Source organism: Tachysurus fulvidraco, chromosome 11 (genome assembly GCF_022655615.1).
Source record: "Tachysurus fulvidraco isolate hzauxx_2018 chromosome 11, HZAU_PFXX_2.0, whole genome shotgun sequence".
NCBI lineage: Eukaryota > Metazoa > Chordata > Actinopteri > Siluriformes > Bagridae > Tachysurus > Tachysurus fulvidraco.
In genome coordinates, this window is record NC_062528.1 from 17,946,933 (window position 1) to 17,960,456 (window position 13,524).

The 13,524-nt window shown below is 34.2% G+C and overlaps 2 protein-coding genes across 2 annotated transcripts; both read right to left on the reverse strand.

The window, feature by feature from the left end:
* Positions 1 to 2,133: 2,133 nt before the first annotated feature.
* On the reverse strand, positions 2,134 to 3,075 carry LOC113649422 (olfactory receptor 6F1-like). Its single transcript, XM_027157218.2, has one exon. It carries the CDS (start codon positions 3,073 to 3,075, stop codon positions 2,134 to 2,136), a length of 942 nt encoding a protein of 313 aa, XP_027013019.1.
* Positions 3,076 to 6,467: 3,392 nt separating this feature from the next.
* Positions 6,468 to 7,412, reverse strand: LOC125145958 (olfactory receptor 11H6-like). Its single transcript, XM_047821005.1, has one exon. The coding sequence runs from the start codon at positions 7,410 to 7,412 to the stop codon at positions 6,468 to 6,470; it is 945 nt and encodes a 314-aa protein (XP_047676961.1).
* Positions 7,413 to 13,524: the final 6,112 nt, after the last annotated feature.

The following is a 13,524-nucleotide window of genomic DNA, read 5'->3' on the forward strand; positions in this document are numbered from 1 at the left end:
CAGTCCCCGGCAGGAGGTGGCTTGGAGACAGACCCGTGTGCAGGATAGCTTCAAATGAGAGGGGTTTAATACATGAGGAAGACAAACATAAACCACACTACACAGGGAACTAACAATATTATTAATGAAGCCGCGCTGCCTAAGGCAACGCGGCTCACGTACAGTATATACAGACAGGGACAATCACACACAATGGGGAACAGGTGTGATGACCGGGAGGAGCAGACGAAGACGGGGCAGTCACGTGACGCAAACAAACACAAACGCACATCGCCATAAGTCTGCGCAGATCCCAGACAGATATATGTTGTTTTTTTTTTTTTTTCTTTCCCCAATGCATAGTTTGTCATAGCAAAACAACAGGTGCAGGATGGGAATAGTGAGCGGAGATTATACACTATAATGTATATATATACATTATGTACATATATATATATATATATATATATATATATATATATATATATATATATATATATATGTACATATGTATATATACACATATATATGTACATATGTATATATATACACATTATATATATATATATGTGTATATATATACACATTTATATAGATATATACCTATATATATATATATATATATATATATATATATATACATATATATATAACTCCCTTAGATAGAAGAGGTATAACCTCATCCTGATTTGGTTGATTTTGGTTATTTATGTGTTGTGACTTGTATGTCTTATGAGTGATGGTTATTATTGTACCATTGACAACCACTTCATCTGTGTTATAAAAAAAAATAACATGAAATGTGGCATCAGATTTTCTTGTATATGTTAAGGGATGTATTATGAAAATAGATAATAAATTCACATATTACTTATGAGTTTTTAATAATTTACAATTACCACATTATTCTCAGTTATTACTAAAAATCTTACAAAGAATGTTTCTAAACCACCTGACTAGGAAACATATAAGGTATCAATAAGATACATACAAGATTGTTGACTAAGGTTTTGTATTCCTATAAAAGTTTTCTTTGGAGCTTCAGTAGGACTTGGTGAATATTAAACAAACAGAGAGTAACACATATGTAAAGACCTCAATATAGTCATTAATTTTTACAATGACTTATAAAATGAATAGATTTCAGTTAAATATGAAAAATGTAATTATTTGGTGACACTCCAGAAATTTACCAAATGTGCAACACAACTGCAAATATGATGTAGACAGTTTATGAATGTTATTTGTTTGTGAAATACATTTATGAATGTAAATAAACTATCTCCTGATTTAACTGCTTTGTTGTTTTGATAATCCTATTTATGTAATACATTCAGTATACCAAAGGTGAATTATAGCTAGTTATTGTGTTGTGACCTAACAGAGCGAATATTTACATTTTTATCTGACATTAATTTAATTGTAGTTTAATTTAGTTTGTATTGTTCAGTTGTATTAGCTTTGTTTCATTAAGTCTTTCATTTAATATTTAACTAAAATGTAATCTTTTTTTAAATAAATGTATTCAGATTTAATATTTAACTGAAATTCACATTTAATATTTAACTAAAAATCAGATTTAATATTTAACTGAAATTCATATATAATATTTAACTGAAATGTATTCAGTTTATTCATTTGTAATTAAGGTATGTAAGGAAAGTAAGTGCACCCTGATAAATCAAATACAGGGTGCACTTACTTTCCTTACATACTCATCTGTTCATTAGAGATTGCTTAGTAGAAAAAAGCACTATAGAAAACAAAATATACAGCTTAAATATATGAGTCAAATGTCTGTACAGTTTTGAGGTAGAAACTATATATTTGTTTAATGAACACAGCCCGGTCAGGGTCTCCTGGCCTGGCCTGTTCACCAGTAAAGAGGAAATAGAAACACTGAGATGACAAGTGATTAATGTTTATGTAATAGTTACACATTCATAGCATTTGGCAGAAACACATTCCAAGCAGAAAAAAGAACTGGCAAATATTTTCAGTTTGGTGCATTTAAACAAACCTTAGGCGAACCTTTTTGAGCATGAATTGAGACAATGGAAATGTCCTGCAGTGGTCAATCTCAAGGACTGCAAAGCTAATAAAAAGGGATTGTACATACATTATACATAAAAAAGTCCATAAAATTAAAATGTTTTATTTAGTTGGTTCAACTTTTGACACAATTCTTAATATTTTATTTCGAATCTCTTTAGTTCTAAAACAATATATAAAAGGATTAAATAAAGAAGGACCAAGAATTGTCCCAACCCTCAGACCATTTCTTTCATTAAGTGATAAGGCTACCCCAAACCTGGTCAGAACTACCACAATAACTGTAGGTACATAATAGCAGATTATCACAAATAAATGACTTAAGCAAGTATGAAATACTTTTTTCTTGCTGCTTTTAGAGGTCATTTTAACAACAACAATAACTATCTTAAGATAGGTTAAACAAATGAAACCGAATGTTCCACACATCAAGACAAAGGTAAAACTTGATATCAAATTAAAATATGGGTTCGGGTCTACACAAGTTAAAGTAACAAAAGCTGCATAATCGCAAAAAACATACTTTATAGTTGAGGAGCATAATGGTAAAGGAACCGCAGAACCAGGCACAATTGCTGTTGCAATAGATCCCAGAATCCACAGCAAAAAAGTGAGAACAACAGAACGTGCATTTGTCAGAATGGAATGGTAGTGCAGCGGCTTGATTATGGCAAATAATCGGTCAATAGCCATGACAGAAATAGTGAACACTTCCATGACATAACCCAAACCAAAGCCATACATCTGAATAATGCATGGTACATAAGAAATGGTTTTAAAGCCAACTATAAGGATGGCTATCATAGTTGGACATGAACTTGTACAGTAGAGCATGTCTACAATTGCTAAATTGCAAATAAAGACATACATTGGCTGGTGTAGACGTTTATCTGTGACAATACAAAATATGTTTGCAAGGTTAGCAAGCATCACAAGAATGTATATAGTCAGTATGGCAATACCAACAGACACCGGGTTTTCTAACGTGTCAAATCCTGTAAATACAAATTCATTGATGTTTTTTCCTGAAACATTTTTATACATTGACCTACTGTGCTCTTTAGAAGTGATCACAATATACAGGAAATTTTAATTTAAAAGCATTTAATAGAAGTTGACTACTGTAGAGGACTCTATGTTATTTCAAGCCATCCATCCCCATGTTTTCCCTGCTTTCTCATGAAGTTCTTCAAAGTTTAGGTGTTAAGTATGAGTTTCTCTGTGTCCAAGCAGTAGAAACTGACAAAAGACCACACTGTGCATCAATTCAAAACAGACTGCAGATGGCTCTCTATATAATTCAGGTGCAACCAACTAATTGGTTGATCATATATTGCATGTTTTTTTCCCAATGCTATAGGCTAGTCTAAAATTAGTCACCAATATTCCTCCAGGGTTGTCCATGAGTGAAAAGAGTGAAGTAGGTTCAGTGTTTCTAACGTCTAAAATATAATTGGGGTGGTATATAGTGGAAGAGCCTGGCATCACCTCTTAGCACAAAAATGCTCTAGGCCCACTTTAGGTGACAATAAAATATTTTGTGACCTTTAACACATCAGATTTATTGCATATGTCTATTAAATTTACATACTATATTTCACAGATCCAGACCCCTATCCTTTCTTTTTGTACAATGATGGCACTGTCTGAGAGACCATTTGCAACGTCTCTGTGAATGGAAAGCTCTGAACTATGCTGCTTGGACAGCTGTACTACATGCTGCTGCCTCTCCTTCAGCACTCTTAGTACTTGAATTTTCACTGACTGACCAAAATTAAGAATGGGATTGAATCTTATTTTTGATCTCTGCATTATGTTACATTGTCGAATGCGATTTTAATTTCAAGTCAAATGAAATGACACACCTTGGGATTCCCTCTGCTGCCATACGACCAACATATTTAAATGTTAAACCAGCAAACTGTGTGAAATGTACATGCAATGCTAAACAAAATTAATTTATTAGTAAATCAGTTAACTAATTGCTTAAAATAGGGAATAATTCTAAAATCTTGCTAAGCTATTTTAATATGCCTAAATAGTGTGCTGTATAATAGGGCACTACTTTTTTATTTTAATTTATTTATTTATTTATTTATTTATTTTTTATTATCATGCAGCCCAAAAAAAAAATGGAAAACTATTTAATAATTTCATAGTATTAATAAATCTAATTTGAAATGAAATTATTTAAAGTTGCATGGATTGTTTTATTTGGCCCGTACTTATAAAATAAGCTAGCCATGGTATCTGCTTCTTCTCAAATAATGTTTTTCTCTCTTTCTCTCTGTCATAGCAGAACTCACAGGTACAAGAGGGGTAGAACATAGGTAGATGTTCCACTAAGTACTTGATCTTATATGGCGTCATTGTTTTGGAGGGAAATAAAAATAATAAATTATGCAAAATGAGTCTGGCAAGCCAAAGTCAAAGTGTGAGAAACACTGAGTTTGTTCACCAACTTTTCAACAAAAATAGAAAAAGGGTGAAAGTGGGCACTGTTAATAAGACAAGCAAGTGTTGTGTTTTGACTTGTATGTCTTATGACTGAAACCTATATATTTTTTTATTAATATTATTGTAGCAATAATAATGGATTGACAAAACAAAAATCATATTTAATTTAAAATGTGGTATAAGACACGTCTTGTATATGTTAAGTAAAGTATTGTAAAAAAAAAAACTTTGTTCAAACAATAATGTTTGAAATAGTTTGTTTTTGATTATTATAATAAACATATTATGCTCAGTTATTACTAAAAACCTTATGCTACAAATAAATAATATATTTGTATTTTAAAATATATTCAAAATATATTCTATTTGGAATGTTTTATATATTTTTTAAAATATGAAGGTAATTATTTTTTGACGTTCCAGAAATTTGAAGTGCCAAATGGGAAAAAATAAGGTCCTCAATTAATGCCTTAAATATTCAGTGTGAACAATATTCTAACTGTTCCTAAGTCTTCTTTGGTATCCTAAGTGGGTTACCTAGTGAACCAGTGTAATGTATATAATAACAAAGCACTTTTGTATGTCACTCTGGATAAGAGTGTCTGCCAAAGGCCATAAATGCAAATGTAATTGTAACTGTGACCAGATTAAATTAGCTACAATGAGGGATAGTAGTTTTAACCAGTGCTTCTGCTTAAACTTTCAATATTTCCAAAGCAGCATAAACCATCTGATACATTGACCAAGTAGCATCATACTGTATATACTTTTTGTTGTCTGCTACCACACCCAGTTGACTGGTGTAAATCTGATAGAAAGCCCAGCACCACCTGACATTCAAAGACAAAAAAAAACCCAACAGAATAAGGTTTAATTTTTGGCACCCATATCAGATTATTTAATAGATATCTTATATTTTTGTATAACAAAAAACAAACCCAATACCAATTTTGATCAGAAAAATATACAGAAAGTAATTGAGGCTCATGGTTCAGCATGTATAATGCAACATGTTCATGTACTCATGTTTAGAGGAATTATTTTCCACACAGCCCAGCACTGATTATTATTGTATGCTCTGAAACACTTAAAATATCTGTCTCAGAGCAGACAAACCACTGGCTAAACTAATTCAGTGAACAAGAGAGTAGTGAATTTCAGCACTCAAAATAAACTTGGATCATAAAGGACCAGTTTTAGCATTAACACAACTGCAAATACGATTCAGACAGTTCATGAATGTTATTCTGTTTGAGAAATACATATATAAATGTAAATAATCTGTCTCCTGACTTACAGCTCCTTTGTTGTTTAGATAATCATATTTATGTCATACACATACACACAATGTTTATGGTTAATTATAGCTAGTTATAGTGTTGTGACCTAATAGGGAGAATATTGAAATTTTTATCTCACATTGATTTAAAAGCTGTTCACTTATATTAACTTTGTTTCAATAAAATTTAAGCAGAGAACCTACAAAATATCTGTGAATTAAAAAGGGCACGTGCTAGGACACTGAAATGTAAGAGTGCATTTACTTTCCTTACATACTCATTGGTTCATTACAAATTGCTTACTAGATAAAAGCACCCTAGAAAATTAAATCTACAGCTTGGATAATAGAGTTGTGTCTGTACTGTTCTGAGGTAGAATATATTTATTTGTTTAACAAACACAGCCAGGATTCTTGCAGATCTTTTTACTACCCAAATATTAATAATTACTTAACATTACATGTATAGCTTACAAATATAATAGACATGAGCAGAGTTAAAATAGTCTAGTAAACCATTTCATTTAATTTTCAAATTAAATAGATCATTTGTAAAGGTTACTTAACATCAGCTGTGTCAAATATTACACACACAACCACACACAGCCACACATCCTGCTTTTACATTCTGTATGCTTTGTGGGCCTATGAGCCTTCACTCAATCATTACATGAATGTTATTAACTTATTTATCCCCAGATTATTCATTAGTTGGTCCTACTTTAGACATGATTCTCAATATTTTGTTTCTGATCTCTTTGGTTCTAAAAGAATATATGAAAGGATTCACTAAAGATGGACCAAGAATTGTGCCAATTCTGAACCCATTTCGCTCCTCAATTGTGAGAACGATACCTGCTCTAGTTAAAATATTTATAATAAAAGTAGGGCCATAACAGCACACCACAACTATCAAATGACTAAAGCATGTGTTAAACACTTTTCTCTTACTACCCTTTGAGTTCATTTTTACAACAACAATAACTATTATTACATAAGAGCCACAGATGAAACTAAATGTTCCAAAAAGCAGAAAGAAGGTAAAACTTGCCATCATATCAAAATATGGGTTAGGATCCACACAACTGGCTCTGATAAGAGAGCCATAGTCACAAAACAGGAATGCAAGTGTTGTGTAACATAATGGAAGTGAAAGAACAGTTGCAGGCACAATGGATATTGTAGCAGAACCCAGAATCCATAGCAAAAAGGTCAAAATAACACAACGCACATTTGTCAGAATTGAATGGTAGCGCAGTGGCTTGATTATGGCAATTAATCTGTCAAAAGCCATAACAGAAATAGTAAACACCTCCATCACAAAGCCTAAACCAAAAACAAACATCTGAAAAATGCATGGCACATAAGATATGGTTTTAACTCCATATAAAAGGTTCCCTATCATTGTTGGACATGAACATGTACAGTAGAGCATGTCTACAATTGCTAAATTGCAAATAAAGAGATACATTGGCTGGTGTAGACGTTTGTCCATGACTATAAAGCATATGTTAGCCAAGTTCCCAAGCATTACAAGCAAGTATACTGTAAGTATGACAATTCCATGAATCATTGGTTTTTCATACTTGTCAAATCCTATGATGATAAATTCGCTAATTCTTCTTCTGGAAACATTTTCAGCCATGTTTATACTGCTTAATATATCAAAAGTTATTTCAAAATATTATCTTCAATTATAACTGATCAATCTGTCCAGCAGTCTTTCAAGTTATTATTTAAGTGTCTCTGTTATTCCAAGATAATTAAAGTGACACTATAATGGTATTCACTGTGAGTTCTTCTGTTATTATCCTTTATTTTAAGAAACTTCTGCCAAAGTGTAAAAATGAGGAAAAGGGTTGCGTTCTTTATATAATTCTGTGTGTTTAAGCTCATTGGACTCTCCAAATAGTTGAAGCCACTCCTAAACTATTCCCACAGAGTATCATCCCAGTGCGCTATACTGTGGGTGACATATATATATACAGTGCCTTGCGAAAGTATTCGGCCCCCTTGAACTTTGCGACCTTTTGCCACATTTCAGGCTTCAAACATAATTATATGAAACTGTAATTTTTTTGTGAATAATCAACAACAAGTGGGACACAATCATGAAGTGGAATGAAATTTATTGGATATTTCAAACTTTTTTAACAAATCAAAAACTGAAAAATTGGGCGTGCAAAATTATTCTTTACTTTCAGTGCAGCAAACTCTCTCCAGAAGTTCAGTGAGGATCTCTGAATGATCCAATGTTGAGCTAAATGACTAATGATGATAAATAGAATCCACCTGTGTGTAATCAAGTTTCTGTATAAATGCACCTGCACTGTGATAGTCTCAGAGGTCCGTTTAAAGCGCAGAGAGCATCATGAAGAACAAGGAACACACCAGGCAGGTCCGAGATACTGTTGTGGAGAAGTTTAAAGCCGGATTTGGATACAAAAAGATTTCCCAAGCTTTAAACATCCCAAGGAGCACTGTGCAAGCGATAATATTGAAATGGAAGGAGTATCAGACCACTGCAAATCTACCAAGACCTGGCCGTCCCTCTAAACTTTCAGCTCATACAAGGAAAAAACTGATCAGAGATGCAGCCAAGAGGCCCATGTTCACTCTGCAGAGATCTACAGCTGAGGTGGGAGACTCTGTCCATAGGACAACAATCAGTCGTATACTGCACAAATCTGGCCTTTATGGAAGAGTGGCAAGAAGAAAGCCATTTCTTAAAGATATCCATAAAAAGTCTTGTTTAAAGTTTGCCACAAGCCAGCTGGGAGACACACCAAACATGTGGAAGAAGGTGCTCTGGTCAGATGAAACAAAAATTGAACTTTTTGGCAACAATGCAAAACGTTATGTTTGGCGTAAAAGCAACCCAGCTCATCACCCTGAACACACAATCCCCACTGTCAAACATGGTGGTGACAGCATCATGGTTTGGGCCCGCTTTTCTTCAGCAGGGACAGGGAAGATGGTTAAAATTGATGGGAAGGTGGATGGAGCCAAATACAGGACCATTCTGGAAGAAAACCTGATGGAGTCTGCAAAAGACCTATATATATATATATATATATATATATATATCTATAAATATATATATATATATATATATATATATTTTTTTTCTTTAATGCCACATGTTCCTTCTTCAGTTATTATTTACTGTATATCTCTGCCTCTGTACTCTTCTTTGCTACAGTTTCACTGACTACTGGAATTGAGAACAAGCCTGAATTTTAGTTTTACCTCTCTGCATTTCGTACAATAACTGAAATTGCCATTTCATGTAAAATTATGTGACGCACACGGTGATTCCTCCTACTGCCCTACAATTGACACAATAGATTAATTAGTAAATCAGATAAACTAATTAATCAAAATAGAGAGTAATTCTAAGCTGTTTTTGTGTGCCTGAATAGTACATGGCCATCATTGGTTTCTTGTCATTTTCTTTATTCATAAAGGAATGATCATAAAAGGCATACTCATAGCAGTTTTTGTGGAGAATTGTGGCTTGAAAAACAAACATATAAAACAGACCGGCATTAAACATGCCAAATGTAATCATGCGACTCGTTAGTGGAATTACATACAAGATCGGTTGAGGCCCAGGTTAACAACAACCGTCACCAGCACTGTCGACCTACAGGGTGCTGGCAGAATTTGGACTACTGTTGGTCGAGAAAGGAGAGGACAGGGAAGGGTTCTTAGGCCGAGAGAGATGAGGAAACGCAAGAGTACAGGTCTGAAAATAGGGACTCTTAACATTGGTACAATGGCAAGGAAAGGTAGAGAGTTGGCAGACATGATGGAGAGATGGAAGGTAGATATAATTTGGGTGCAGAAGACAAGGTGTAAGGGGAGCAAAGTACATAGTATCAGATACAAACTGTTTTATTATGGTGTGGCTAGGAAGAGAAATGGGGTAGGAATGATCTTGCAGGATGAGTTTGTGAGGAATGTTTTAGAGGTGAAAAGAGTGTTAGACAGGGTAATCAGAAGTTAGAAATTGAAGGGGTGAATGTTGAATGTCATTAGTTGTTATGCTAAACAAGTAGTCTGTGAGTTAGAAGAGAAGTAGAGATTCTGGCGTGAGTTAGATGAGGTGACAGAGAGTACAGTATTTCCAGATGGGAGAGAGTAGTGATTATAGCAGACTTCAACAGGCATGTTGGTGAGAGGAACAGAGGTGATGAGGAGGTGATGGGCAGGTTTGGTGTTAAAAAAAATGAACCTAGAAGGTTTATGGTGTTTGAGGCCTCTGAGGGTCAGGAAGAAGAGGAGATGAGAGATAGAAAATGGTGGAAGTTAAAAAAGAAGAATATTGTGAGGAATTCAGACAGATGCTGAGACAAGCTTTGGGTGGTCAGGAAGAGCTTCCAGATGACTGGGAAACTACAGAAGTGATCAGGGAGACAGGCAAGAGGGTGCTAGGTGTATCATCTGGAAGGAGAAAAGAAGATAAGGAAACATGGTGGTACATGTAGAAGAAGAAAGTACAGAAGAGCATTCAGAGGAGGAGGCTAGCTAAAAAGAAGTGGGAAGTAGAAAGTACAGAAGAAAATAGACAGGATTACAAGAAATCAGTGCAGAGTGAAGAGGGATGTGGCAAAGGCCAAACAGAATGCATACGATGTGCTGTATGCCAGGTTAGACACAAGGGAAGGCAAGAAGGACTTAGATTAGCGAGACAGAGAGCTAGATATCGGAAGGATGTGCAACAGATACTGTAAGGGTGATTAGGGTTTGATGGAAAGCGACAAACAGACGAGCGTGCAGAGGAGATGGATGGAATATTTGAAGAGCTGATGAATAAGGAACATTAGAGGGAAAAATGGGAGGAACTGGTGAAAAGGTGTAGAAGACAGTAGTGAGAGCAGCTCTGCTGTATGGGTTAGAGACTGTAGCAGTAAGAAAAAAATGAGGCAGAGATGGAGGTAGCAGAGATAAGGATGTTGAGGTTTTCTTTAGGAGTGACAAGGATTGACAGGATTAGGATCCAGCATATCAGAGGGACAGCTCAAGTTGTCTGTTTGAGAACAAGGTCAGAGAGGATAGATTGAGATGGTTTGGACATGTACAGAGGAGGAAGATTATATTGGTAGAAGGATGTGGGAGATGGAGCTGCCAGGTAAGAGGTCAAGAGAAGGCCATAGAGGGTATGTATAGATTTGTTAAATGAGGACATGAAGTTAATTGGTGTGAGAGTAGAAGATGCTGAGGATAGAGTTAGGTGGAAACAGATTATTTGATTTTGTGACCCCTAACAAGAGAACCCGAAAGTAGAAGAAGAAGATAATATAATAATAAAAAAGAGAGAATGTGTAGAGATTCACAAAGTTGCATAGGAATCACTGTAGTTTATTAAGGGTGCCAGCCACTTTACTGATGTCAATCTTCACCTCCTGACAGCTGATGTCATACCTGAGAAAGGTCATTGTGTAAAATGACCTGGTGAAACTCGCATTTTCTGCCTTGTTGATGAGCTGGTGCTGCAGCAGTTGAGTTATGGTGCAAACATGGCTGACATGGCATTCTTAGTAAATCAATACATCATCTATGTAGGTTATGTACGCATGCTTAGTTTAGTAACATGTTCACTTTCCTGTAAAGTTGCTGACTGTCATTGACATAATGCACCTTGGAGAAGAAAACGGTTCAGGCCTTCCTTTTATTAATTATTATTATTATTATTATTATTATTATTATTATTATTATTATTATTATTATTATTATTATTGTTATTGTTATTATAACTAAAACTAGATAAAGCATATAGGTTATACAATTTATAACAGCTTAGTTAGTGTCAGCAATACAAAGCCATTTAGGACCTGCAGTTTGTTGTTTGTTTTTTTCCCCTGCAGATTGCCAGAAAAATAATGATCTCTGTTTCTGTGAGTGTGGGTGTGTGTGTGTGTATGTCCGTGTGTAGCTCTGTTATGCTTTCTCCCAAGAGAAAAGTGTACTGTCTTTCTCAAGGGCATATAGTTATAATGAATGGTAAACATGTCGCTAATGAAGACTCGAAGGAAAGGGACTAATTAGTAAATGTTTCTGTTTGTGTCATGGTGTCTCTAAGTTGGTTTATTTTCAAATTAAATCCCTTGTTTCACATCTGCTAAAAGGATGTATTACATCACATGGGGTCAAATTCTTTCAAACCACAGTTTTAAAAGTTCAAACTAAATCTTTTTCAAATAATATTGCTGATTTTTTTCTTCTTCTTCTTCTTCTTCTTCTTCTTCTTTTTAGTAGTAGTAGTATTGATAATAATAATAATAATAATAATAATAATAATAATAATAATAATAATAATAATAATAATAATTGATTTAACAGGGTTGATAGATAAACAAATTGATTATGACTAAAAATGATTTAATTGACTGGATTATCAGTCAGTACCATTAACAGATGGTACTATATTTTTTACACTGTAGATAAATGTCAGACTGTTGAGCCAACATCAATTATTTTTTCAGACCCCATAGCAAGAGTCTCAGGGTGTCTCATTCTATTTTTAAAAGAAAGAAATCAAGCTTTTGTAATTTGAGTACTGGGAATACTTTTAATTTAATTTGACTATTAGCAGAGTTATCCGATGGGGAATAATAAGAGAAATTACTCAAAATCCCAATAGATAATAGCCACATCAGTGTTGACTGGGAATTTGTCCTTTGTCATTGAACATTTCTAAGGTTATTATTAATTTCATGGCAACACAAACACACAAGACATGTTTCTTTTATATACATTTATGTTGTATGTTTTGTAACAACTTTTTTTTTTATAACAGCAGACCATCTTGGTTATTTGCAGTACCCTTGGACAATACCAACCCATTGCATTTTCACTGAATCTTTTCTTAGGCTTACTTCTTTGATCTGTCAGAAAAAGCAGGTAGCTTAACAGATATAATACAGACACAAGTTCAGGGATAACATAAAAATGTGCTTTAAACCAACAAAGGCTACAAACATTAGGAACAGGGAAACAGAAAACAACAACAAACCGAAGACAGCAAATCGAAGACAAGGAACAAGAGAAAAGGACTCAGCAAACAACAGCCACAAGACAATAGGATTAAGAAGGGGAGGAAATCAAAGAAACACAAGGAACAGGTGTGCAGAGACGGGAACGAATTAAGCATATGGCAGGGCTAACACATGTAAATACAATGCACATGGTACAAGGCACACAAAAACTGCCAGAATATCCCCGAATGTCCAGGCAGTGAATAGTCCTAGCCATTCCTGACATGATCAGTTCTTAGAATTCTTTCTCAAACTTTCAACAAGGCATGTATAGCTTTACATTAATCCTCACAAGGATCAAATTCAAGCACAAATCTTAACTTCAAATAACTTAATCTCCAATGAATTTAACTTTTAAGACCTGAGCTGAGATTGTGTAAAGTATAATAGTAACAGTGCAGTAACTACACAAATAGTATAAAAAATATCTTAATTGATCAGTGTTCATTACTGCTCTTGTTAAGTTTATTTGGCATATTTTACATTTTTGTCCTTTGACTCATCAATATATATCCAGAATGATATAATAGCCAAATAAACCTTCTCACTGAAATGATGCTACTCTTTTAGCAGGGCAGCATAACACCCTCAGAAGAAAATGCTATCTGCATTATACTAATAAACTTAAAAATAAATATTTTAATCTTAAAAAACACTGCATAATTCTGTAGTTCTCAAATGGAAAAAGAAGTCCTACATAATGGCTAGTGTCACTTG